The 25,734-nt window shown below is 36.0% G+C and overlaps 3 protein-coding genes across 5 annotated transcripts; 1 reads left to right on the forward strand and 2 right to left on the reverse strand.

The window, feature by feature from the left end:
• The first annotated feature begins 2,769 nt into the window (after positions 1–2,769).
• On the forward strand, positions 2,770–7,671 carry LOC118743262 (probable lysine-specific demethylase 4A). The gene is made up of 3 exons (XM_036475835.1): positions 2,770–5,320; positions 5,392–6,253; positions 6,311–7,671. Exons 1-3 carry the CDS (start codon positions 5,074–5,076, stop codon positions 6,648–6,650), a joined length of 1,449 nt encoding a protein of 482 aa, XP_036331728.1. The 5' UTR covers positions 2,770–5,073; the 3' UTR covers positions 6,651–7,671.
• Positions 7,672–8,663: 992 nt separating this feature from the next.
• On the reverse strand, positions 8,664–12,634 carry LOC118743261 (cullin homolog 1). Of its 3 annotated transcripts, XM_036475834.1 has the most exons (5): positions 12,488–12,634; positions 11,729–11,896; positions 10,573–11,572; positions 9,446–10,480; positions 8,664–9,373 (listed from the first exon to the last, which is right to left on the reverse strand). In XM_036475834.1, exons 3-5 carry the CDS (start codon positions 11,425–11,427, stop codon positions 8,972–8,974), a joined length of 2,292 nt encoding a protein of 763 aa, XP_036331727.1. In that variant the 5' UTR covers positions 11,428–11,572; positions 11,729–11,896; positions 12,488–12,634; the 3' UTR covers positions 8,664–8,971. The 3 variants fall into 3 exon arrangements, with proteins under 3 accessions (XP_036331727.1, XP_036331724.1, XP_036331726.1); XM_036475831.1 differs by lacking the exon at positions 11,729–11,896 and having other exon boundaries at positions 12,488–12,633; XM_036475833.1 differs by lacking the exon at positions 11,729–11,896 and having other exon boundaries at positions 10,573–11,600; positions 12,488–12,633.
• Positions 12,635–13,402: 768 nt separating this feature from the next.
• On the reverse strand, positions 13,403–14,541 carry LOC118743263. Its single transcript, XM_036475836.1, has 3 exons — positions 14,437–14,541; positions 13,859–14,376; positions 13,403–13,785 (listed from the first exon to the last, which is right to left on the reverse strand). Exons 2-3 carry the CDS (start codon positions 14,356–14,358, stop codon positions 13,629–13,631), a joined length of 657 nt encoding a protein of 218 aa, XP_036331729.1. The 5' UTR covers positions 14,359–14,376; positions 14,437–14,541; the 3' UTR covers positions 13,403–13,628.
• Between the last annotated feature and the right edge of the window lie 11,193 nt (positions 14,542–25,734).

The raw sequence follows: 25,734 nt of genomic DNA on the forward strand, positions 1-25,734 counted from the left end.
CCCTAATCGGAGGCCGCCACTGACGGACTAAAATTCTAACCATGTACTTGACTTCATTTATAATATCCATTCTGTTATATACATATGTATATGTATGTTTGTTTGTATGTATTTATTACCTGTGCACTTATACTTGCAGTATGTATTGTATATCTTAAGTGTAACGTAACATACTGATTAAGTTATACCGTTAAATCGTATCTTTGAGGGTGTGCGTCGGAGGCGTGTTGCCAGATTATATTTTACATAGCACAAAGCAATCACCGGCATTGAGTTGAGGAGACTTTAATTGAACCAGCGCATACCTGTCCGACTACGTAAAATGCCAGCGTTACATTATCCGAGAGGTGTTAAATTCGAACCCATACAGCAAATTGAGTTTGGGGAATTCCTAGAACAGGTCGAGGAGATCAAATCTCCTCGAGCTTCAAACCATCAACATGATCAGGGTGACCATCTAAAATCTATATTCATGTATGTATAATACGCGAAGGAATCTTATGTACGGGTCATCAGATATGCACCGTTCGTACGATTTTCAAAAATGAGGTATCAAATTAAAGGGTAGAGTGGTCCAATTTTTGTATGGGGAAAAAAATGTCATCCTGGGAAACGAGGCACCACCTTAGTTTTTTCCTTATGATATTTGTAATGCCTACACACCAACTTTCACTTTTCTACTGTAACCAATACAGGGTGCTTAATGACTTTGATATGCGCTAATGGATCGCTGTGAAACTGGAAAAAAATATTGGTGATTTTTATAAATAGCTACTGTTGCCATGAAAACTGAAGCTTGTGATATTTTTTTTAGAGAACTTAAATGTGAAAAGTTCTTAGGTTGCTTAACCTATTTTTTTACACATATTGTTAGTGTTTGGCCGAGCTTCTCCTCCGATTTGTGGCGTGCGCCTTGATGTTGTCACACAGTTTTACGCCGACTCCGAACGGCGATTGTATTTTTATGAGAAGCTGTTTTTCATGGCAGAAATAAACTCGGAGGTTTGCCATTGCCTGCCGAGGGACGAACGCTGTCAAGAAAAAACCTTTTTTCTATTTTTTTTTTTGCGATGTTGCTTTGACCAGGGCTTGAACCCTGGTGCTGATGAGTGAAAGCGCGCACTGCTTACCACTACACCACAGCGGCTTAACCTATTGTTTGATGTATATATCGTAAAGTTTCCCTTGTTCGTATGATTACTAGATGCTAAGAAATGTTTTTAGCATTTTCTGAAAACAGTGTAACTTTGAGTTGTGCCTGTTTTGAAGACGGTGTGCGGTATGTTACTTCTCGAGTAAAATATGAGTATCGTGAGCATCCTCTAAATTTATACTTAGAAACGTAAGGTTTGGTACCAGCACCTCTTACGGCAAGAGGAAAAATATTTTGGAAGGTACCCCAAACCCTATCTCGGATTTTTTTTTGGACCACTCTATTAAAGGGCTTTTGCTGTAGATGTGCTATGTATCACGATGTCAGACGAAAGAGATTTAAGAAGTTTTTAGTTTGAAAATTCTTTGGAAGAGGGTTGCCACCTGTTTGAAAAGTCGAATTTAGTTAACTTATACACAAGTGGTATGAATTGCTAAAATATGAGTGTCAAATGAAAGAGTTTTAAGAAAGCTTCTTGTTTGAAAATATTTTTGATTGGAGTTGACACCTTCTGAAAATGGCATGTCTCTATAATAATAATAATACCTCTCTAACTATGTATGTATGTACATATTGTAGCGAATACTGCAAAACACGAATGGCAGGCAAAACCGAACAACAATGACAGGATGTTTTATAGAAGGTGTAGGCATCGAGAAACGTAAATTCAATGTTCGATAACTTTCGATAAGAACCTTCTAGGGTTGCCATAAGTGCGAGCGCAGGTATATAAGGGCGTTGCTGCAGCGCACAGAAAGTTCAGTTGCGAATCAGAAAGTTATAAGTTCAGTTTTAAAACTGAGTACAGAGATCAATTGTCTTGTTGTAAATACAGAATTGCCTTAACAAGTATTATTAATTATTTGTACTGTAACTTGAACGATTATTTAACAATCCAATGAAAGAACTTGAAGGATTTAGGAAATCCGTCGAATATACAAGGATAATCGTAACAACTGGTGCCATAACTGGGAAATAAATCCTTAGAAGGAAGTTTTGGAAATGATGAAGTTCTATGATTTGACGATATTACCTCTCAAAAAGAAATAAGTAAAGCGAGGATTATCCACGACCGGAAACAAGGTGGAGCTACAATCACGGCTGCAGAAGGAATCGACATGGACAAGTACGACTTTCATATGCAGCAAACATCTACGCAAGTTGAAGAAAAGCCTCCTTGTTCATCTACAAGTATGGACATGAGCATGATACTGGCTGTAATTTCTTCGCTTGATACCGAGATGTACTCACAGATTTCAGTGCAGTTGTCATCACTGCAGGAAGCACAGAATACACGCGTGTCTGAGATGTCATCACAAATCTATCCCAGGTGGAAGCAAAGAAAACATACATCTCATCGCAGCTGGCTGAAAAGATCACACAGCTTTGGGAGAAGGCAGGATAAAACCGAAGCGCTAATTAAGGAGAAACAGGACAAAGTCGAACCTAAGCTGGATGAGTTGAAGATCGTCTCCGAGAATTGCAGTTGAATCGTCCAGCCACTTCGACCAATGCTCCTAGGGTAAAGACTCTCAAATTTGACGGCACAATTCCTTTCCAGGTCTTTAAGCTCCGTTTCGAAAAGGCTGCTACAGAAAAAATTGGGCGCATCGCATTCCATTATTCCATTTGATTTGGTCACTAATTAGGTAAGGCCATTCTCTGGAGCAAAGTTGAGGACAGAAACTGCTGAAGACAACCAAGTTTTAGGTGAAGTAACATGTGAAATTGCATTTGGGAACGTAAGTTTATAGTGGCGGAAACTGCGGATGAGGTCATAATTGGAGCCAAGTGAGCCAAGACATCCGATCCGTCAAGCTCATCAAGCCAGACTATAAAAGAAATGATGTCCTTTGGATTATGCAAGAGGTGCTAATAGCCTCCAGGAGCCGACTAGGAAAAGTAGAGCCTTCAAGTAGAGCAAAGAGCAGCAGGAGGCTTTCTAGGCTTTGAAGAAACGGCTATGTTCTATACCTGTGCTAGCGTTCCCGGTTCCAGGTGAAACGCTTATTTTGAATACGGATGCTAATGTTATGCCATAGGAGGCGTATTGCCGCAAGAGAAGGTGGTTTCCTTCTAGAGCTCGTACATTGGAAAACCAGATGGGAACTACTGCGTAACTCGGAGGGAACTACCAGCGTTGGGGGAGTGCATCAAACATTTTCACAAGTATCTCTATGGACAACGTTTCCGTATTCGAACGGATCTTGCTGCACTAAAATGGCTACTACAGTTCAAGAACACAGAAGAACAGCTGTATTGGTAGATAGAGAGACTGAAAAGCTATGACTTTGCTCTTAAGCACCACGATGGAAACATCGACGGGAAATGCTGATGTCATGTCCCGTCGATCATGGGAAAACGAAGAAGGTCAGTGCTCCCGCAATCTTATAGTAGTTCCAAGGGTGTCAATTCCGGACGTACTCAAGAACTCTACAATGGACGCGGTAGAGGGCACTTGGGAATCATGAAGAATCTGGAGAATCCAGCAGCCCTTCTATGGGGTTGGTTGTCGGCAATCCCTCGCAGAGTAAATTGCTAACTGCCTGGAGTGTATTGAAGCTAAAGGGACGAAGTCCAGAAGTCATTGACACATGAGGCAATATAACTCAGGCGCACGATTCGAGCGGATTGCCTCGGGTGTAGCCGGTCCATTTCCTATGAACATATTGGGGAAACAAATACGTCCTTCTGGTTATGGACTACTTTAGCAAAAGGCCAGAAATCTACAAGAGTAGCGGAGGTATTCACCTACAATTGGTTGGGTCAACCTACTCAAATTATAAGTGACAACCCGGTTGATAAGGCGGGGATCTCCGAGGGTTTCCAGGAAGGATATTTAGTGTTGCTGTACAATCCAGAACGAAAGAAAAGTTTTTCCCCAAAATTGCAGTGCAACTATTATGGTCCATATGAGGTTGTCAAACTGCTGAATGATGTGGTGTATCGAATCCAGACCGTTGCCCGAGCATCAAGATGAAAGTGCTCCACTTGGAGAGACTTGCAGCGCTTAAAACAGCACTTAGATGAAGGACAGTGTGGCGAATACTGCAAAACACCAATGACAGGCTAAAGCGAACAAGAGAATGACAACATGTGCGATAAAATATGTAAAAGCTTTAACGTCGAGAAACGTCAAATTCAATGAATTGTAAACAACGAACAAATAAACAGCTAGTGTCAAAATCGCCTTACTTTTTTTCTAAGTGCAATTATAACGGGCTACTAAGAAGAGTGCGTGATCTTGTATTTTTGGTACATGGCGTTGCTACAGCGCACAGAAAGTTCGGTTGCGAATCAGCAAGCTACAAGTTCAGTTCTAAAACAGAATATAGGTATAAAAGGCCTTAACAAGTATTCTAAAGGGTTTGTTGCTCAATAAAGTTAGTTGAACTGTAATTTGATTTGTAATTTAGTTAGTAACAATAGGCTTTCAAAAGGATATATCGCACAACATCTTCAAAAGTGACACCACTCAAAATAACGGGTTCATCAGAAAATGCGAACAACTGTTTCGTAGCACATGCTAATCAAATGGGCAAGAGAGACTTTACTATAGGTTTTTTTCAATAAATTGTAACAAAAATTTAATCCAGGTTTTGCTCAAAGATAAATAAACGCTCTGCGTACATCTTTAGCGCATAATTTCCAAAATGCCAAATTTTGAGTTGTGTCACTTTTGAAGATCGTGTGCGATTTGATCATTTTGTGCCTAGTACTGTCTGCGTGACCAAATTGCCCCATTCGACAAGAAAGAAAATGCAACGCTGCTCCTAACAGCTGATTATGTATTTACTGTTTGTAAATTTTCAACCAAGTTTTGTAAAACAGAAAATATAATTAAGTTCTGCGTTTTATGTTATTATTTTAAAAATATTTTCAACACTTCATAATTGTGTCAGCGCTATTCCAAAATTATAATGTCCATTAACTCGGGCTACAATGAAAATGAGCGCAATAAGATACCTAGGATCATGACCTTCCGGCCTAGCTATGAGGAATTCAAGAATTTTTCTTCCTATGTCGAATACATGGAACGACGTGGCGCTAATTTGGCTGGCTTAGCGAAGGTTATACCACCGCCGGAATGGGTGCCACGCAAATCTGGATACCACATAGATAATATTAATATGACAATACCAGCGCCCATCTGCCAAGTGGTATCAGGTATGCATCATTCTTCATTTCAAATTCTTTGTTTATTGCCGTCAGCTTAGCAATTGTTTATCCATTATAAGGCAAACAGGGTGAATATCAGCAAATAAATGTTCAAAAGCGTTCTATGACGCTGCGGCAGTTCAAAGAAATGGCAGAGTCGGAGCGTTACCAAACTCCACGACATTTCGACTACGATGATTTAGAACGAAAGTATTGGAAAAATGTGACATACATTGCACCTTTCTATGCAGCAGACGTAAAGGGTTCCCTGAGTGATCCCGATTTGCGTATTTGGAATATCAATTGCCTTGATACCATATTAAACTATGTAAATAAGGATTATGGCATTGAAATCGACGGCGTAAATACAGCTTATTTATATTTTGGTATGTGGAAGAGCTCTTTTGCTTGGCACACAGAAGATATGGACTTGTATTCCATAAACTACCTCCACTTTGGTGCACCGAAAACTTGGTACGCCATTCCACCCGCATACGGTAGACGTTTAGAAACGTTAGCGAACCGCCTTTTTTACGAAAACTATCAAAACTGCAACGCCTTTTTGCGCCATAAGATGACGCTAATTAGTCCACAAGTATTGCGTCAACATAAAATACCATTTAATAAGGTTACCCAGGAAGCAGGCGAAATTATGATAACATTTCCCTTCGGTTACCATGCCGGTTTCAATCATGGTTTTAATGGCGCAGAGTCAACAAATTTTGCGTCGAAACGTTGGATTGAATATGGCAAGCGTTCCAGCATATGTAACTGCCGAAAAGATATGGTTAAAATATCAATGGAAACATTTGTCCAACGCTTCCAGCCCGAACGCTACGAAAACTGGCTCAAAGGTATTGATTACGGTTGTCACCCAGAAGAACCTGGAAAAATTTGCGCTGCCCCACCGCCCACAATCAACAAATATTACTATTCAAAAATGTAAATTTTGTACTTTGAATATTGTTTAGAACCCATTCTAAATTTCTTTTTCAACAGGAGAAAGCCGGAGTCCACCGAGTCGGTAGCATCACAATGTTCGACGCCAAAAACTAAAGACACAATGCAAAAACGTGGTTGTACATCATTAGCCGTGCCTGAAGGTCCTGCCATGAATGCGTGTTTTTCCAAAGTGCCCAAAATCATATTGACAAAAATAGATAGTGTCAGCAGTAAGAATTTAGATTTTAATGCAATAGCGGTAGTACGTCTCAAAAGACTATGGAATAATATTCCATGCAATAAGGAAGGTAAGAATCTGCTAACAAATGGTATAATAAAAAACACGAAAAGAATGCGTTTTCAAACGAAAACCATTAAGCTGGATGATGAAGACTAACTAGTCTTGTGTTGAAGATAAATTTTATTTTTATATATGTATATGTACCAGAATTAATTACTAAATATAAGTTATGCAGGATGATGAGACTGTTACCTCAGATGCATAGTGTATTAAGTATGCCGGCGGTTAAAACAAGCTAAATAGATTTTCAACCCTTCTCCAAATGCCTACATACATACATGTGCACATTTTATATGAATAGTTAAATGTTTAGTTCATCCAAGTATTTTCTAATTTTTTACTAATAACGTATTTTGAAATTGTTGTAAATACATATGTATAAAACATTAATATATTTCAGAAGCGATAATATGTTTATAAATCTGTGGCCATAAGCTATAATCGCCTTAGTCGAAAAACCTGAATTCGAGTAAAAATGCATTCAATATTTGCATTGTAATGTTAATCTTATGGGGAAAACAAAATATTTTCATCTATAACTTTTTAAATAGCCTAGGTAACGAGATGGGAGTATCCCATACACATGGAATAGTAGTTGCAAAATACGATAGCATATATAACTCAATTCTTTCTTAAGTCGACTTAGGCGGTTATTGGTTATGACCACAGAAATATGTTTTATTTTTTGTATTCAGTTGTTTTTTGTCCAAGAAGTTGTTAATGTATTTTTTTGTTTCATTTACGAAGAAAGCGGAAAGAGTAATGTTTTCATGCGAGAAGAATATTCACAAAATCCTAAAATGTGGTGACGTAAATCGTGACTTTAAATCGCAATATTATACAAAACTGTTGATTGCCATAAATCTTACCAAGCTAAATTATTACACTTAGCCATATACTTTCATGCTAATTTTTATGCAAATATGCATATTTATCGCTCTGAACTTTCTTAAAACTTAGATATACAATTTTGTTTCAATTTAGATATAAAATTTACGAGTAATTTGTAAGGTATGTTTGTACTAACATACTGGACAACCGGAAAATAAAACAAAAATAAAGCTCAGTATTGTTGTAGAACAGCAGTTAGTAAAAACAAATTTGGAGGTTATACTTAAAACACATTAAATATTGTTTATCATTAAATATTCCCATGCCGCCGTAGGTTTTTCAAACGTGACTATTTTATTTGTAGCCCCTTTGAAAAGGTTTAGAGTACAGAAGCTTGCTCTAAACTAAGCCGGAAATTGAGGGTAACTGCGAAGCTGACGAATCGCCGAGAAGCGCTACGACTGCCGCCTCCTTCCGGATAAGGACATTGTAGGTGTACCAATGGCCACCTTTAAACTACAGGCTACAGACTACATCATCATGCAAGTAGCAAACGAAGCTGGGAAGACCTCCCTTCTGTTGGATGCTTCGGTAGGCTTGCATAGTTCGTTTACGATTAAAAATTGCACATCTGTACTCTTGATACTACAACAGGACAAGGTATCCATTCTCTTACGGATTCCTATAGGTCTGTCTAATCGGCGTACATGTTTTGAGATTTAGGAGTAAATGCGACGAAGAGGATAGTGTATAGAAACTCATCTGCTACTGCCCGGCAGAAGACGATTACATACGCTTTAAGATCCATATCTACAAGATCTTGCGTAGATAGCGAAAATTAACATTATAGCACAAAGAATGTTAACTACGTCAACAATATAGTTTGACCTCGAGTCAGCGTCGCAACACCGTGGGGGAACGAAGATTACATATGGCAACACAATGGAAATACTCTCAATTAAGGCGGAACTACGCTATTCTAAACTATAATTTATGGAAATATCCAATATGTACAACCCAGGCTAAATGCTGAATTGGAACTTAGTTGCGCAAATAAGTCCTTTCCATTAATTATAGTTTAAAGCTTCCAATATTTGCCTATTGTTGTTGTAACAGCATACAAATTCTTCGAACTCTTTTGGGGAATGTTGCTAAAGTGCCAGTTATAAGTCACAGCTCTACATACTTGCCCCACATAATAAATTTTCATTGAAAATTACTTCTTACTTTATTTGCATTACATATCAGATGAATTCAATGATTAAAAACATATAGTAATCTAGTTTCGAAATAAACTGAATGACCACATGAGCATGAGTTTTTTTTTTTTGTTAAGCGTCTAAAATTTAGACTGAATATAATTAGTTTTATCAATAACTATGTATTTCATGTGATCAATTAGTTAACTTATTTGTATTTATTTTTGAATGTAATATGCGTTTCATGAAGTTTGAAATTGGATAAAATGCTAATTTAACAAAAAATTGAAATATGAAATAGTTCTTATCGCCCCTGCACGATTTGTTTTTATGCGCAACCGTGGTGGTTGTTGAGTGAAGTGGACCTCGTTCATTTGAATAAAACATTTATGCCAAATAACTATAGGTATCCTTTTGTCCCTCCATACGCTCCAGATACTCCTTTTCGATTAGAATATCAATGCATTTTTTGATCACCTGCACCTTAGGTTTGAAGCGCGACGCCAATTGGTTGAGTACTTCAGTTATAAGCTGTGTGTGGTTAAGCTTCTTTCGCATCTTCATTATTCGTACAATGGCGGCTTGTATAAGCAGTTTGCGATCCTCTTCAATATGCTTATGAACTGCTTCTTGCTCCACTTTGAGCTCAGTCTTTAGCGGTTGGTTGATGTTAATGCGAAGCTTCTTGTTTTTATAATCCAAGAATAGCTCCATCACAGAGTTGGGATTGAGCGAATTCTCATCGTCAGCGCAAACCAGCAGCTTGGCTTTCATTAAGATCTGTAGCACCTGTGAATCGTTTTGAAATGAAAATAAATAAAATTTTCAAAGAATTATTAATTGCGTCGTTTTTAAGAATACCTGTTTAAGATTTTCTAAGCTGATTTGGGTATTTTCTTGCAACTGCTGCAGAGTGAATTTAGTTTGGTCATTGAATTGTAGAAGCACAGCCATTTGGAATGTGCTCGCCTGCAGTGTGTACCGATTGCGGAAGCAATTGGTCACCAAATCACCTTTGCACAGATTATACAGCCAATTCAGTTTGCGGCCGGAGTGCCGATTTGCATAGAATTCATTAAATTGCTGTACAGAACGCTCCAATTCGGAGGGCAATAAAAATGTGGTGCTCTGGTTAAACGGCCATGACCCCGACGACAATACTTCAATGCTAAAATCTATTTCTTGCGGTATTCTTGCATTTACTAAATGTTGTTTGAAGCTCGCATTCAAATCCTTAGACAAACCAATGTCTTGGAACATGCGTTGCAATTTGATCGTGTATTCATAACCGCAAGTTTGTTTTAATTTGGAAATCATTATCGCCTCGGCATCATCAGAAGCAGATGTGTGATATACGAGGCGCTTGGCAAGCATTTTCGAGTAGAACTTTTGGAAAACATCCTTATCCTCAATGTATTTGAAAACAACCATTACTTGGTTCAGATTATCTTCGAGTTCCTTGTCTTCGGGATTCTTAGAAGATTTCTTCAGCAACAAATCACAGTATTTGGCAAGCAATTCTGGCGATTTGTTGGCACTATTTGCCTGCGTCACTTCGTTCAAGTTGATGAATTTCTCACATGCCTTGTCAAGTGCTGCCACAAAACCGTTGTCGTTGTTAAAGGCTACAACAACAAGACCATGGTATTTCTTATGGACTTCCAATATGGTTTGCACGTACAACTTAGGATCGTTGGCTGCTTCGGCACCAGCTTTCTTTATGGCTTCAGTGCCTTGCTCTAATATATGATCACCAAGTATACGCTTCAGTTCGGTTAAATTTTCGGGATTACGTGCAACTAAGCTGTACATGCGTTTTAGATCATCATTCTTATTGTCATTAAGAAATTTCTGAAACTCGGCGCGGAACCGCTCAAGGTGCTTTTCAATCAATGCCTGTTGGTAGGAATTTTATAAAATATAAAATATTGTATTTACAACTATACAAATACTATGTAGTAATAATTTACATATATTACACATCATACCTGCTCACAAGTCTTGATAAGGATATTATGTGTGCTCTCATGTAGATATGAAAACTCGTCACGATTCACTCGTTTGCTTTCCTCGTCAAGGCGATCCTCCACATGCTTCAAGTAATCAGACACCGAATAGCTACTCAAATATACTTCGGATTGTTTCTTGTAAAACTCTGCAGTTTTCTTAATAAATTTATTCTCAAAGTGGTCCCTGTAAACAGATAGTTTCTTGGAATTATCAGAATCTGATTCCTCCTCGTTGAAGCCCAGCTCCACATAAGAATTTATGACACTCTTTATGAGGTGGCGGTTTATGGTTTGGGAATTACGTTCCTCTTCAATCGATCGCAGTACAGCGTTTGTAACTGATTCATTCAGCGTTCTGAATAGATTTTCCTTCCACGTGACCAAAGCTAGTCGATAGACATCATAAATACCTTTTTGGCCCTCCTCGCATTCTCGCTTCACCCAGTGTCGATTCAAATAACTGCAAATACCGTTTAAAACTTTGCTTGAGAACTGATATGATTCCCATTGTTTGGTGTAATGTGTCAACAGTATTTCTTCGCCCTCAATATTATCAAACGCCTTCTGTAATCCGGTTAAATAAGTTTTCAGGAACTCTTTGAGACGGTCGTATAACTTCTTGCCAACGAGCTGTGCTCCACCTGCACGAGCCATCGAACGTTGAACAGTATTCACACTTGTGCAATAGTTATAAACGTATGTGTACAAGTGCATATACCGATCGGTCGATAAATTCGACTTTTCTGGCTGAAACACCTGTTTGATACCATCCTCCAGGTCGTTCCAGATTTCATCGAGACTTGTTGGTCTCACTACGGCATTGGGGCGTTGCATTTTCTTGGCTATGGGTGATGTGGCGCAAGAAGCGATGCGTGGAAACGTCGCAGAATGAGGCAATAACGCTGCTTGTGGCTCGCTCGCTTGTCTTTTTCGGGGCTTAGTCCTCTTTATTTTTGTTTAGTTTGTGATTTAGAATTTCCTGTTTATGCAAAGAAAATTAACAAAACCTGAAGCCAGTTATTACAAAACGCATATGCCAATACATGTGTGTATATATATAATTAAGTAAATAGGCTTGCGAATATATATATACATGTACATAAATGCTAACAACTAATTCAAGGTTTTCATTTACCTAATAAAGTAACAACTGCGCTATCATCTGACAAACAATTTGACCCTTTGTTTAACTTTCTGCGTTTTTCGTATAGGCAAGCAAATATAAACGCAAAATTTTCCTTTTACTCCATTCCCCTTATCATAACCACCACCTGTTCCGTTACAACTAAGGTTCCGGTAACACCTGCTATTTGTATGATAATTATCTACTTCCTTAAATTTTATCTAAAATCTTACAAAAATACAAGATTTATATTTTTAGCCTCGAAAGATTGATTTTTCTTCACTATAGTGTACACAAAAACATCTGGCAAGTCTTCCAACTTTCCAAATTAATTAACGCTACTTGGCATCAGCTATATTGTCCTCACTTGCACTAATGGATGACAACTCTATATGGAATGAGGAAGTGATGTGTTAAGAAAGGGAGGCAATGATTTCCCAAGACACTTTGAACAAATTTAATATTTAATTTTTTTTCAACTTCAATTACAAAAGTTCACAAGTTTTGCTGGGGTCAACAATTTTGTGACCTCGGTGCAGTTAGCTGGCTTTGGGAAAAATGATGAGTTTTAACGATATCACATTTACTTTCTGCCTATTATATTACACACCATAATCTTTTATTACAATGCATGAACTCGAGGAAACCATGAAAAGCAACCACAAATACACGAGCTTACATATTTACGTGCACGAACACGCAATATGAATTTGATTTTTTTCTAGTCTCAAACGTAATTTTATAGACAATTTCATAGTAATAATTTTTTACCTTCTGCACTAATAATTTAGATTCAATATTTTGTAAATTTGTTGTGGAAATAATGCACGCATAATTCTCTTTGTATACAAAAATTAAATGACTTCTTATGCCTTCAAAAAACGATGACACACGACAAACGATCACGCAAGTCGAAGTACAGTAAAGTCTTCTTGCAAATGGGCGGTCGATGGAAAACTTACTTTTTTTGGCAAATGAGGGAAGCAAAAAAAAAAGTGTACTGGTAAATGATCTTTGTAACTAACGATTCAAATGCAAAAGGCATTCAAAACGAAAGGATGTCAATGTTAAAATTTGCTTTTGTAATTGCTTTAAAGGTCGTAATGCAAAAAATGTCTTCGCAAAATTTCGCTACTAATTTTTACACTTCTTCGAGGGAAGTTGGCAACACTAAAAGATTTCCACGCACTGGAAATTCTTTTCACGTTACCGGATCTTTTTGTTTCCAATAAAATTGTTTAAAACTTTTTTAGTTTAAATTTTTACAAAATATAAATGTTTTTAAATTCTTTAATATTTGATTTCTCCGAACAAAGGAAATACAGCCCCACGGGTGAATCAAATACGAGTTAAGGACTTTAATGTGGCAAGGTAAACGGATGTTAAAGTTTAAACAGACAACAGCGTTTATATGGAACAGCTCGGACTTAATCCGGATCAACTGCAGTTAATGCCCCGATTTGCAATACAAAAAAGCATAAGTAAAAATTCCAAATTTTATGGAAACAAGAGATTAGAATTTTGTTATGACCAACATTGAACTGATGGAATCTGCAAAAAAAAAACATTCCGGAGAAATGTCGAATACTTAAAATATAATACAAGCTTACTTTTTTGGGATAGCGCACTTTTTATATTGTTACGATACCTACATACATATCTAATATTTTGTTGAAACTCATTGCATACATACATTAATTCATAAATAGTTTATTAGTATCACAAATTTGTTTCGTGTAGATTATATCAAATGGAAAATAAAGTCTCACATAATATTCATTTCTACGTTGAGAACATATTAAATAATCATCAAATAAAGAAAGTTCAGTAACATATCATGGGAATTCAAAATTTCGATAAGAATTTTGATCTACATAAGATGCAGTAGGTAAAGTTTGAGAATCTTCAAATCTCATAATATTCGAATTTGCTGGCGATTAACTTCAAATAGGGTTTGATCTTCATCTTCGCTAACACCATCTTCAATAGAAACCGGCAAAGGGACCAGCTCCTGTGTACTACGATCACCTTGGACACCGTACTTGCGTTCTGCACGTGATAAACGGAGCCTATAAAAAATCAAGTGAACACGATACTTTAAATATACTGGCGTATGAATTTAAGCTTTGTTTAGACACTTACCTATACACTTTTATGAAAATAAAAAGCATGGCCCCAATACTTAGCCCCAAGAATATATAGAATCCCGTTATGTATGAATCGGGCAAATCTTCATCATCATAGTCGAGGTGCACCTCTTTTAAATTGTGTTGAGATTCTTCTACCGTATTCACCCAATGCTCTAGAGGTTTTATCGTGCGTTGCTCCGATAGGTAGGGTGACTGCTTTTGTTGGTTCGCTGCATGTGTACGTTTTGTAGTAGCTTGGTTGACAGCTGCTTCGTTTGCATTTTGCTTCGCTGCTGTTGTCTTTTCAGCCATTTCAACTGCTTGCTTTGAGTTCTTATCAACGACGACAGTTGATAATTCAGTTTCTTGGAATATATTACCTTCTGCCATCGCACTATCAGGCGGTAGAACTTTCTTTATTGTTTGATTCGCAGCAGATACGTTGTTGACAGTTATCAGCAATAAGCAGAGAATGGACAAACTATAGACATCCTTCAATCTTAGCAGAGCCATTATATTTTTAATTTCCTACTGCAATTGATCTCCCACTTTTACTATGTACTAAAATAATACAATGGCTTAAATATTTACCTAAATTGAATCGCAAATTCCAATCGCACACCATTTCGCTTGTAATGAATTAAATGTTTTCATGCCAAAAACAATGTGGCCAGATCTTAGTGAATAAAACCTAATTTTAAAACTGGTGCTGCCACTAAGCTGCTAGGATTATTATTTTTGAATATTTTAAGGGTCTATATTGCGAAAAATTAAAATATAATTTTCGGAGTTGCAGCGAAACAATTACTGCTTAGCTAAATAATAATTTGTCTTTTAAACCTCTGAAAACATTTGGCATAAATTTATATCATACTCTTTTGATTTCACCCCACGTATCCATTTTCTACTAAATGTGTCTTAACATCTATCAAATTTCTGTTTTAACTTTGTCCCGTTTTCTCATGTGGGCAACTTGCTATCTTAAAATGTCACTTTGTATCAGCCAATCAGATTGATCTGTACCCAATGTAGATGGCGCGGAAAAATGAAAACTGAGTTGTCAAACTACGAAATGACAGCGATGGTAAAGAATTCGGCAAGACATGTAGTTTAAAAGTGGAAATTTGCGGTCTCCACCTAACATTGCTGTCTTACCTCAGCTTTTTTTAACAGAATCTGTAGAGGGTGGAGACGTGGGGTTAGTCTAGCATGTTTTATACCCTTGCATGTTAAGTGCTCATTTACACACCGCGATTTTGTTGCGGCAACACGATGTTTGTTGAACAGAGCGTGACGAGCGAAGGAGAGGGCCGCCTAGTTGCTCGTGCTCGGGCAACACGCTTTGTGCCCTCGTCCGTATGTGTAAATTGAGTTAGCGGTTCACAGCTGACAACAACAATTGCATACAAAAAAGTCGCCGTGTGTAAATGAAACGAGCAACACCAAATGGGAATTTGGGAAATTGGATCGTCAAAAGTTTCCGGGTATAAACACAGACTAACTTGCACTAAAATGTTTGGCAATTGCATTTTCGTAGTAATACCATGTTCTGACCGACATCGAAAACATGTTTTCGTTGGTAAAACTGGGTTTCGACCTAAAACTTGTGTTTTCGTCCATGTAAAATCTGTCAAACGAAAACTAGTTTTCGCTGAAAACCACTTGAAAACTCACGTTCCACTCATTCCAATCGGTGTCTGCACTAGTTTTTTTCGATTATTTATCGAAGTGGAAGTCATATTTTATCATCTTTAATACGTCATTTCGGATTTATTGTTAATTGGCTGGCCAAAATAAAGTAAGCATGGAAGTAAAAGGTTCTTAATGAAAAGAAATTGAAGGAAAAGTATTTTGGTTTTGTTTTTGTGTAGCAAAACTGTAAACAAAGGATGAATGAAATGTCAACGAAAACACCAACAGTCGGTGTGAACAGCCTTCAGCCCACAATCCCAAAACTCGTTTTCAAGGTGTTTTCGTTGCCGGTCAGAACATGGTATAAGCTATGCAATAATCCAGTTGATAAAAATATTAAAGACAGCCACCATTTCAGAATTCTAAAAATAGGTGGCGCTGTAAAAACTTTGGAGGTGTTGCCGTATTTATAAATGATGATAAAACAAATCTACAGTTCTATTAGGGTTGTTGTTTTACGAACCAAAACGATTATGCTTGAAACACTTAAAAACGGCTAGCGACAGACTTTTTATTTATACTTGTTCCGTCGACAATAGGGCTACACCGCGACTGGCAGAAATTGTAGCTGTGGCCAGATTAGATCTAACTATTTTTTGAGGGACAGTTAGGGCCAGTTTTTCAGGTGTTTTCTTTTGTAGCGGCTACTAAACCCCGTTCGGGTCTGCTCATCCATCAACATTGTCGTCTGTTTCAGCTAAAGGGAGGCTCAGCAAGTGCGCGATTTCAACGCAATCTGTCCATAGGGACAGGGACATTAGCTGGGTGGGGGTTTTTGGGGCGAGCGAAGAGGTGCCGTTAGTCATGTGGCGACCCTCCGCATGTCGGGCACAGGTTGGACACTGCCTCGTTTATTCTGCTCAGGTATGAGTTTAGCCAGCTGCAATAGCCGGAGCGAAGTTGGGCTATTGTGAAGCGGGTCTCCCGAGGTAGACAAAGTTCTGTCCCGTCCACGTCAGGTGGTTGTGTGTCCAGAATGGCATTCACAGGTCGAGAGTCTATATAACTCGAGACCGACTCCCTGTGAATGCCATTCAGAACCTGTCTGTATGCAGTTGGGCCCAGAGGTTGTTTGATGAAGCTCTGGTCTTCGTCCGTCAGTTCGTACAGGAGCCCCCTGACGTACTTTGGCGAGGGCTCTTCCGAAAGCGGTTGTATTCTCGGGTGGAACCCTACTAGAAACTGCTTGCAGAGCATTGTGTTATGCTCCTTGATGGGGAGCATCTGTGCCTCGTCGTGTAGGGGGTGTTGGGGCGACATCAGATGGCTGTAGCTTCCTGCGTCCTGCTAGTCCCCGGCGACCCCACGGGCGCTGCGTAATTTAGAACCGGCTGGCCAATTGCCTTGTATGTTGCTAGCAACGTTTCTTTGCTGCCGGCCAGCGACGTGAGGACTTGTTGCGGCTCTGTACTCTGTTGGCGATTGCCGTTGTATGCGCCCAGAAGGACAGCAGACTGTCGAAGGTGACTTCGAGGAATTTTGGGTTATTTACCGTCGGTATTGGTTCCCCACCGACGTCAATACCTAGTTGCAGTCTAACCTCCTTCGTCCAGAGGCTTATTTCATAAAAGTGACATTTGCAACAATTGTCGATTTTTCTATAAAATTTCAGAGCCCGAGTTGTTGGCGACATTTTTGCTATTTCATATAAGCTTGCAGGCAGCTGTGAGCAATTTTGGAAAACGATAGTGACAATACTGGAATATTTTCGATAATGGTGCTGACAATTCTCACTCTGAAAAAATTGGCGGGACAATAGCGGTAGTTCGTTAAGATGTCTAAATTTGTACTCAAGTTATCGTGTGCACAGACTGACGGAGGGACGGACATATGTACATACAGTGACGGCTTAATCGCTTAATCGCTTTATCTTTTGATTCTTTTATTTATTTACAAAGTTATAAAACCCTTGTCGCACAAGTGCGCTCGGGTATAAAAATGAAATGGGTTTAGACCACAATGTTTTGCACCACAGAGACACCCGAGACTACAAAAAGCTTTAGTTACACTTGTTCAAAGATTTTAAAAAATTTAAAATTAAAAATTTAAAAATTTTGTTTTCCACAAATACCGGTTTCTGGACAAACCACGTACTCTAGAGGAAACCTAGGGTGACCCGAAAGTTCTGACTTAAAATTCGGATTTAGCGGATCCATAAGCTTTAGAAATCGTTGAGAAACCCGGTGGGATTTTTGAAAACTTCATCTTTGTTGTACTGTGTAATTTTTAGCATCTACATTTCCAAGTCAATTTTTTGATAAAAAAGTGGAAAATACCAAATAAATTATAAATAGCTTACCTGAATATTCCGTAACACTTAAAGAATAGATTTTTGTTGAAAAAGAAACACTTCCCCTAAAAGGTTCGTGCTGATTCTAGTATTTCTTTGGGTATGTACCGTACTTAGAGAGGCGGGGTGAGTAAATGATGTGAAATTAGAGGTCCAATAAACATATTCACGGGCAGATCGAAGCTGCCCGGCAGAGTTGGAGGAGGTGTCTACTGTGAGGAGTTCTCAGTTGATCTTATGTTCAGGATCATGCCGGATCACTACACTGTCTTTCAGGCGGAGGTGGCCGCTATAAAGATGCAGCCTGACCTCTCTTTTAATCACCTCGGATTATTTCACTGAAAATTGCAGGGCTGATGAATTGGCTAGGCAGGGCACCCTCCAGGCCATCACCTCGGACAGGGAGGGCATAGGAGTTCCGTTGGATACCAGCGGCCTGTTCCTGGACAAATAGGCACACAGTCGGCTTAGCGAGCGCTGGGCGAAAACCCCGACATGCAAAGTTGCAAGGTTCTTCTGGCCGATTGTTGACCGCAGGCGGTCAAGAGAGCTTCTGCAACTGGCTAAATGCCAGCTCTTACAGGTGTCCTTTTGGGACTCACACAGCGCGACTCAACATTGGACAGTTAAGTTATGTTTAAGTGAGTCCTCCTCGTGGGGTCTGCCACAATAACCTAACCTTACCTTGACTACCTTGAGCTTCAACAATGCAACAGAATCTCTTTATTACTCGCGTTTAGATATGTAAATAATTTTTGCTACTTACATGCAAGAATTTACCATAATATATGCATTGAAACAGCAAATTAATTTAATTATTCAAATTTAATATTAATTATTTAGTAGCTAAACTTCAAATTATGATATAAATGTACATATGTATGTATATAAACTAATTATTTCGTAATGTATGTATGTATGTATTTCTGCTGTTCCTTGCAAAAGGAACTCACTTATACGAGTTTAACTTTAACACAACTATTTTTTAGCAATTTTTTTGTGCCGTATGCGCAAAAACGAAGCAATTGCTTCTTCTTAAAATTTCATACATTTCACTTTGATTTATTTAAAAAAATCAAGTAAAAGGTCTGAAGTTCTAAGAAAAAGCATTTGCTTGGGTTTTATGCATACGACCCATTATTTTGTATATATGTATGTATGTATGTGTGTGTGCACTAGAGTGGTCCAATTTTTGTATGTGGAAACAAATTGTCATCCTAGAAAACGGGGCACCCCCATAGTTTTTTTCCTTTTGATATTTGCAATATCTATACCAACTTTCAATTTGCTACTGCAACCAATGCAGGGTGCTCAATGGCCTTGAAATGCGCTACTGGATCGTTGTGAAATCGGCAAAAATAATGGTGATTTTTATAAAAAGCTACTGTTGCCATGACAACTGAAGCTTGTGATATTCTTTTTAGATAATTCTTTTTAGATATTTTTTTTTTGTTATTTATGGCCTTATAAGTGATAGTGATATCACATCTACCATTTTTTCAAATTGTTGTTGCTTTAGTTGTTGTTTTTTTCCACAATAGTTTTTCATTAAAAACGGACTCAAGCTCAATAAAATTTGATGAATATCATTTTTTTAGATAATTTAAATTTTGAAATATTTTTAGGTTACTTAACCAATTGTTTGATTATTACAATACCTCTAGAGTAAAATATGCCCATCATAAGCATCCTCTAAATTTATACTTAGAAAAACGTAAGGTTGGGTACCTCGGCAAGAGGAAAAATTTTGGAAAATGTCCCAAACCCTATCTTGAAAAAAATTTTTTTTGGACCACTCTAATGTACACATGGAAACTATGCATAAAATTGCTTTATTTGAAATTAATTCATAAAACATTTATGCGTTCGTTTAAGTATGTTTGTAATAATTAAGGTGTCTTTTAAGTTCGTAGAAGGCAAAAAAGAGACGATTTACAGCCTATCAACTAACATCACATGGATAATAATTTATGTATTAACAATACTGCTTTCACACATGCATACCAATTAAAAGATTAAACATAAAAATAAAAGATTCGAAAATAAAAACTAAATTAAAAACCAAAATCATACATTTCGACACAAATTTTTGATAACATTCTACAAATCTATATGCGTACATTAGGGTGGTCCAAAATAAGTAAAGTCGGAGTTTTAATGCCCATATTTTTTTTTATTTTGAAATCAAAAAATATTTACAACTAAACATCTTTTCGTGGCAATGGTATGGAATTCTTGAAAATCAATATTTATCGATCGGAAGACTCTGGTTCTCTTCAAGAGAACTCTAATAATAATACGCAATTGTTTATTTTACCTTTTTTCAATACTGAAGATTTTTTAATTACCCCCATTGCATTTTCTGGGGGTTTTGGCGGGTCTAATAAAATATAGTTACTATGAAGAAATGGTTTAATAAGTTTCTGGGAAGCTTCTGAAGAGAAACAAAGTTTTCCGAACGAAAAATATAAATTTTCAAGAATTCTGTGCCATTTCTACGAAAAGTGTAATTGTTCTCAAATAAAATATGTGGAAAACTTTCAGCGACCGCTAAATATTTTCTGATTTCAAAATAAAAAAATTGGGGTATGCTTTTTTTTTTTTGGTATTGAACAATCCTAGGGGGTGAGAGTATAAAAATTCCGACTTTACTGTTTCCACATGCATTGTTGGACCACCACATAAATAGTTTTTGCTTGATACTCGTATTTATGTAAAATAATTTTTCTTTAAATTTGTTGAAATAACACTATCTACATACAATATATATTCTTCTATTTAATTTTTTGAATGTACATATATGTATGTTGCTTGTTCTGTTCTTTGACTGTATTGGGCATGTATCTATGTAAATTTATACATGTAAATATATTTCTTTAATACGGCACTTTATTCATGTATAAACATCTGCAATAATTTTTTTCCAAAATGCATGTTTTAAAATTTTTGCATATTCGTTTTTGAAACTTTCGTTGTACTCCTTTACATTAAAATAAGATGTACTTATTACATAAGCACATACATTAGGGTGGTAAAAAAAAAATTCATAGGAAAATCAACTTTTTGGAATTTTCCTGCTGCCACCCCTCACAATTATAGAAAGTGGAAAATAAGTAGCACCTATTTCTTTATTTTGAAATCGGGGTTAATTTTTAATCGTGCTGCCAGTGATTTAAAATTTTCCATGTATTTTAAATAAATATTTTTTGATCGAATAAAAATATTTTCCTTTAAAAATCTTTCAATAATAGGAAAATTATGTATTTAAAAAGTTGTAAAATTTTTTCAAAACGTGTGTGATGTGATAACGAGCATATAAAAGTGTCATAATCCAAAAAATCAAAAACTCGAGAAAAAGGCATTTGAAGTTTTGAATTACATATACTCACATAGTAAAAATGAATATACATAAATTTAGCGGTGTTACATTTAAATAAAATTTTGGACCACCCTAATGCACATATGTATTTAATTTTTTTTTAATAATTGCTTTTTTATATAATAATTCCATAGCTACAAATCTATTTAAAAATCAGCAAAATAAAAAAAATCCAGAAAAAACAACCATGGTCAAATTATCCATTAATTTAAACTCTACATACATACTGACGGGGCGCTTTACAGCTCTGGCACAACAATCGACAGTTAGTGCGCTTAACAGTCATAATCCGCCACTTAACTGTTAAATAGTTCTTATTACAGCTTTTTCATGAAATACCTTTGCTAAGCTTTGCCTCTACCTGCTAGGAGGATGCTAGAATAAAATCCAAATTGTTTTTGAAGATTTTATTAAAAACTAAAACCTCAGACTAATTTGAAATAAATGATAGTGAAATAGAGTTCCCCCATCCAAAAAAAAAAAAAAAAAATTAACTAAAGCAGCCATTCTTCAACTTCTCATTAATAGAATTTTTGTAATGGTTCACACTCGCCAAAGTCCATACGAATTTTTATATTTAAAATATTTTTATTTTTTTTTTTTAACACATTTAAAAACAGGTAACTTACTTCGTTGCAATTAAGCTAAATACAATTGAAACTCGTTTACTCTAACCAAATTTGGTATTAACAAAACTTTGTTTCGTCAGTTGAAAATAATAAGTAATAATAAACTCGTACATTTATGCAAAACAAATAGATTATGCAAAAATAAAAAAAATAAAATTTCAGCTATTCACATTTTGAGAGCACAGTTTTTTTGTTGTAATCTAAAATTTTCCATTCACTTATTAGCTTACTTATAAAAAAGATTTATTTAATTATTTTTCCTCTTCTTTTTTTTCTACGCTTTTTAGCCTTGGATCAGATCATGCTGCCGAACATTCGCTTGCCGCGCGTCAACACCAAACTGACTACCATTACGGTGAGTAGAAAGAAGACCAGACTCAAAAAGGTGGTTATGTAACGACATCTTTGGCGGAACTTCTTTTCCTTTTCCATTTTGATGCGTAACTGCTCAGCACGCGGCAGATCCAAAGTGAAGTCGGACTCGGGGCGTGATGATGGCTGGAAGCAAAAAAAAACAAGTGGGGATTTAGCAACATTATTTTTTAATTATAATTTTATTCTAATTATTTATAGTTTTGTAAAAAGAAATAATAAATAAGTAAATGTACAAATATATGTATGTAAGTAAGTACCAAATAACAAAGTAACAATAAAACGTTTCTAATTTAAAGTTTACAAGCAGATGAAATAGCAATAAAATTTTAATTTTTATTTTTGATCAACAAAAGAAAAGTCGAATTTCAAACTTTAATTCTTGATCGATAAAATAAAGATAAAATTTTAACTGACATTTTTACTAAAAAGAAATAAAAAAATTTAAATCATTTAAGATTCATATTTTTTATTTAACGAGCATCGCACTTGCTATATTCAAATATCATATAGACAAATTTTTTAACGTTGACTTCTTGAATTGAATTTTCGATCTCCGGTTACTTTTTATTTTCGACATTGGCAAAATAATGAAATGTTCGCGATTTTTCCGACGTTCCTAAACTTTTTTAGTATTCTCTGGATTTATCATTTTAAGCGATCGTTTGTTTCTAATTATCGGTATTTTTTTATTTTTCGGACTTTTTTGGATTTATTCAGGACTTTTCGGCATTATTTGTTTTTTTTTTTTAGATTATTGGGAACTTTTTTTATTGTTTTGGAGATTTTTCCTATTTTATTTTACTGAATTTATCCGAATTTGTTAAGATTTTCGGAATTTTTCGGGCAGTTAAAACTTTTCTGAATCATTTCGGAAACTTTGCGTAGTTTTCGAGATTATTTGCAGATTTTTAGATATTATCGGCATTAAATTTTTAATCAGTATTTAGTGAAGAATTTTTCACCATTTTATGGGAATTCTTGGTATTTTACTTACCAGAATTTTCAAGAACTTTTGGAATTTTCCGTTGCTTTCTTGGATTTTTGAAGTTATTGAGCGCGTTTACAAGAATTCTTTGATTCACTTTTCGGGAGTTTTAAGAAATTGTTTATATTTTAGAGACTTTTTTTTTTGGATTTACTTAGGAGCTTTTGCGATTCTTCGCAATGGAACTTTCGCGAATTTTTCAGGATTTTTGGAAGTATTTCGTGATTCGAGGGACTTTTTGCTATTCGTAACTTTGCGGAAATCTTTCGGAATTATTTCGGCGTAGAAGCTAAAAGTGATATGGACGGTGTCCATCACCGGTTTAGAGCACTAGATTAAAAATAATAACTAATCATTAAGTTTTTACAATTTTTATCATTCCAATGCCCATCGAAAATCATAAAAGTATGCCATTTTTGAAAAACCCTTTCGCAAAAGCTGCTCTGTTTATTCTGTTAGGGAAGACAAACTACCTTTTAGGCACATCTAAGCACTCGGCTACGGTGGCACTACTAAAATCCAAAAAAGTCAGAAAAAAAGCAATAAAGTATTAAAAAAAGATGAAATAAGACCAAACGTTAATTTTTCAGATTTTTATTTGTTTTACTTTTGATCTAAAAAAAACTTTTAACTTATTTTGCGTTGCTCTATTCTAAACAAAAGCTGTTGATAGTTTTATTGTAATTTTTGGTCATGACTTCATAGCAACATAAGCATTTTCTTTGTAAGAAAACTATGTGAAATAAAACCGGATTATCCGTTTTTTTTTTTTTAATTTTAAAATTGGTAACCGGCTTTTTCAAATTGCAATCTTTCGAATAACGCGAAAACCGGTTTTGGAGTCACGCTGATTGACAAATTTTGAAAAAAACTAACAGTGTTGCGAGCGAACGCCGGCTCAGCTTTGCATTGCAGACACAAACATTGCATAGATAAATTTGCAACTCACCAACTACGACCGCATACATTTTGCCACTCTTAATTTCTCTTTTTTCTATTTCCTTAATCGACTTAGATAGAAAATCATGATTATAGGTTTTTGTTTTAATTAAACTCTTACAAGTCTGAACACTTAGCATTTATTTTTTTTTATTTTTTCATGAACTCCTTTCCCGTAGCTTATTTTTTTGTTGCGATACAAATGACACCACTCAGCATGAAAGCTCAGCTACAACCAACAATTTTTATTATAAGCATTTCTTTCAATGATCTTTGCAAATGATGATGCAGCGTATACATCTTCCTTCATATATGTATATTCACATGTGTACATACAAGTGTATGTATGTACGTATGTACATCTGCAACAACTGCCGCATCAGTAGTGGCAAGAAAGTATGCAGTTGAATGCAATCAACGACAGCACTTTGCAAGTCAGTGAAATAAATAAAATGTAGAAGCGTTAAAAAATAAATCGAAAAACATTAAAAAGTATAAAATACAAACAGCAGTTAAGTAAAACGTGCAATGCCAACAACAACAACAACCATAGGAAGTGTTGTGAAGGGTATCGATAAACGTTTGTTTTACTACAAATTGTAGCAAGTAGCAGAAAGATGAATGTGTGAATGGGAGTGTGTGTGTTTCGGTAAGTACGTAAGTAAGTAACTCTGCTATTATCTATCTAAAGTGCATCTCTCCCAGTGCAATCCAGCTTCATTGTAGTTACAATCGTGCAATTGTGTTTTTTCTTGTTTACGTCTGTTGGCAGATGAAACTTATGGAAAACTTTCATTTGTAAATGTTGTTAAACAACAAAGAAGCGTTAATGTTTATGTATTTACTAATTTTTTCCAATAAATGTACCTTATGTTACGTATGTACATTAGACTGCATCACTCCCCATACAAAAAAAAATCGCTACTATTTTTCCATTGGAATTATAAAATCTATTATATTTTAAGACGTCCACCAAAATATTTCGGAAAAATATTAAGATTTAAGTGAACTGGACCGATTTGAAAATACGTCCAAAAATGGAGTTTTTTATGAATAAAAATAGTTTCTTAAAGATTTTTTTTGAAAAAATCCCCTCAACTGACAAAACGGCTTAAGCTTAAAAAATTTGCAGATAAATATCTTAAAAAAATTAAAAAAAATTTTGAACGGAATCGTAATGATGAGATTTATGATGCTGTTTTTTTAACTTTTTTTCAAAGATTGGTATAAAAAAAACTTGAATAACTGAACCTAAACTCTTCCGATTTAGACTTAGGAGGTGTCATTAGAAAGGTATTTTCTCTACCTTTTTATTTCTTTGCTAATAAACTCATTCAAAGGATGAAAGAGAAAGGTAGGATGAAGGAACGTCATTCAAAGTTGAATTAAGATGTGTTGGTATTTGAAAAAAAAAAAAAAATATTGGGACACGAATGACTTTTTTTTGGACAGAAATAAAAACAGTGTGAAAATACCTTTCAACTGAGATCCCATAAGTCTAAATAAGAATAGTTTTGGCCCAGTTATTCAAGTTTTTCGTAAATCAATCTTTGAAAAAAGTAAAAAAACAGCATCAAAAATCTCATTCTTACGATTCCGT

This window comes from Rhagoletis pomonella, unplaced genomic scaffold (genome assembly GCF_013731165.1).
Source record: "Rhagoletis pomonella isolate Grant_MI unplaced genomic scaffold, Rhpom_1.0 Rhpom_scaffold_00007, whole genome shotgun sequence".
NCBI lineage: Eukaryota > Metazoa > Arthropoda > Insecta > Diptera > Tephritidae > Rhagoletis > Rhagoletis pomonella.

What these genes read in the sequence shown, in the direction of transcription:
- LOC118743262 (XM_036475835.1), top strand. Translation starts at nt 5,074, where the DNA reads ATGTCCATTAACTCGGGCTACAATGAAAATGAGCGCAATAAGATACCT. An exon ending in CATCTGCCAAGTGGTATCAG is followed by an intron (nt 5,321 to 5,391) that starts GTATGCATCATT and finishes ATCCATTATAAG; the next exon opens with GCAAACAGGGTGAATATCAG. An exon ending in AAATATTACTATTCAAAAAT is followed by an intron (nt 6,254 to 6,310) that starts GTAAATTTTGTA and finishes CTTTTTCAACAG; the next exon opens with GAGAAAGCCGGAGTCCACCG.
- LOC118743261 (XM_036475834.1), bottom strand. Translation starts at nt 11,427, where the DNA reads ATGCAACGCCCCAATGCCGTAGTGAGACCAACAAGTCTCGATGAAATC. An exon ending in TTATCAAGACTTGTGAGCAG is followed by an intron (nt 10,481 to 10,572) that starts GTATGATGTGTA and finishes TCCTACCAACAG; the next exon opens with GCATTGATTGAAAAGCACCT. An exon ending in GCTTAGAAAATCTTAAACAG is followed by an intron (nt 9,374 to 9,445) that starts GTATTCTTAAAA and finishes AACGATTCACAG; the next exon opens with GTGCTACAGATCTTAATGAA.
- LOC118743263 (XM_036475836.1), bottom strand. Translation starts at nt 14,358, where the DNA reads ATGGCTCTGCTAAGATTGAAGGATGTCTATAGTTTGTCCATTCTCTGC. An exon ending in ATTTTCATAAAAGTGTATAG is followed by an intron (nt 13,786 to 13,858) that starts GTAAGTGTCTAA and finishes GATTTTTTATAG; the next exon opens with GCTCCGTTTATCACGTGCAG.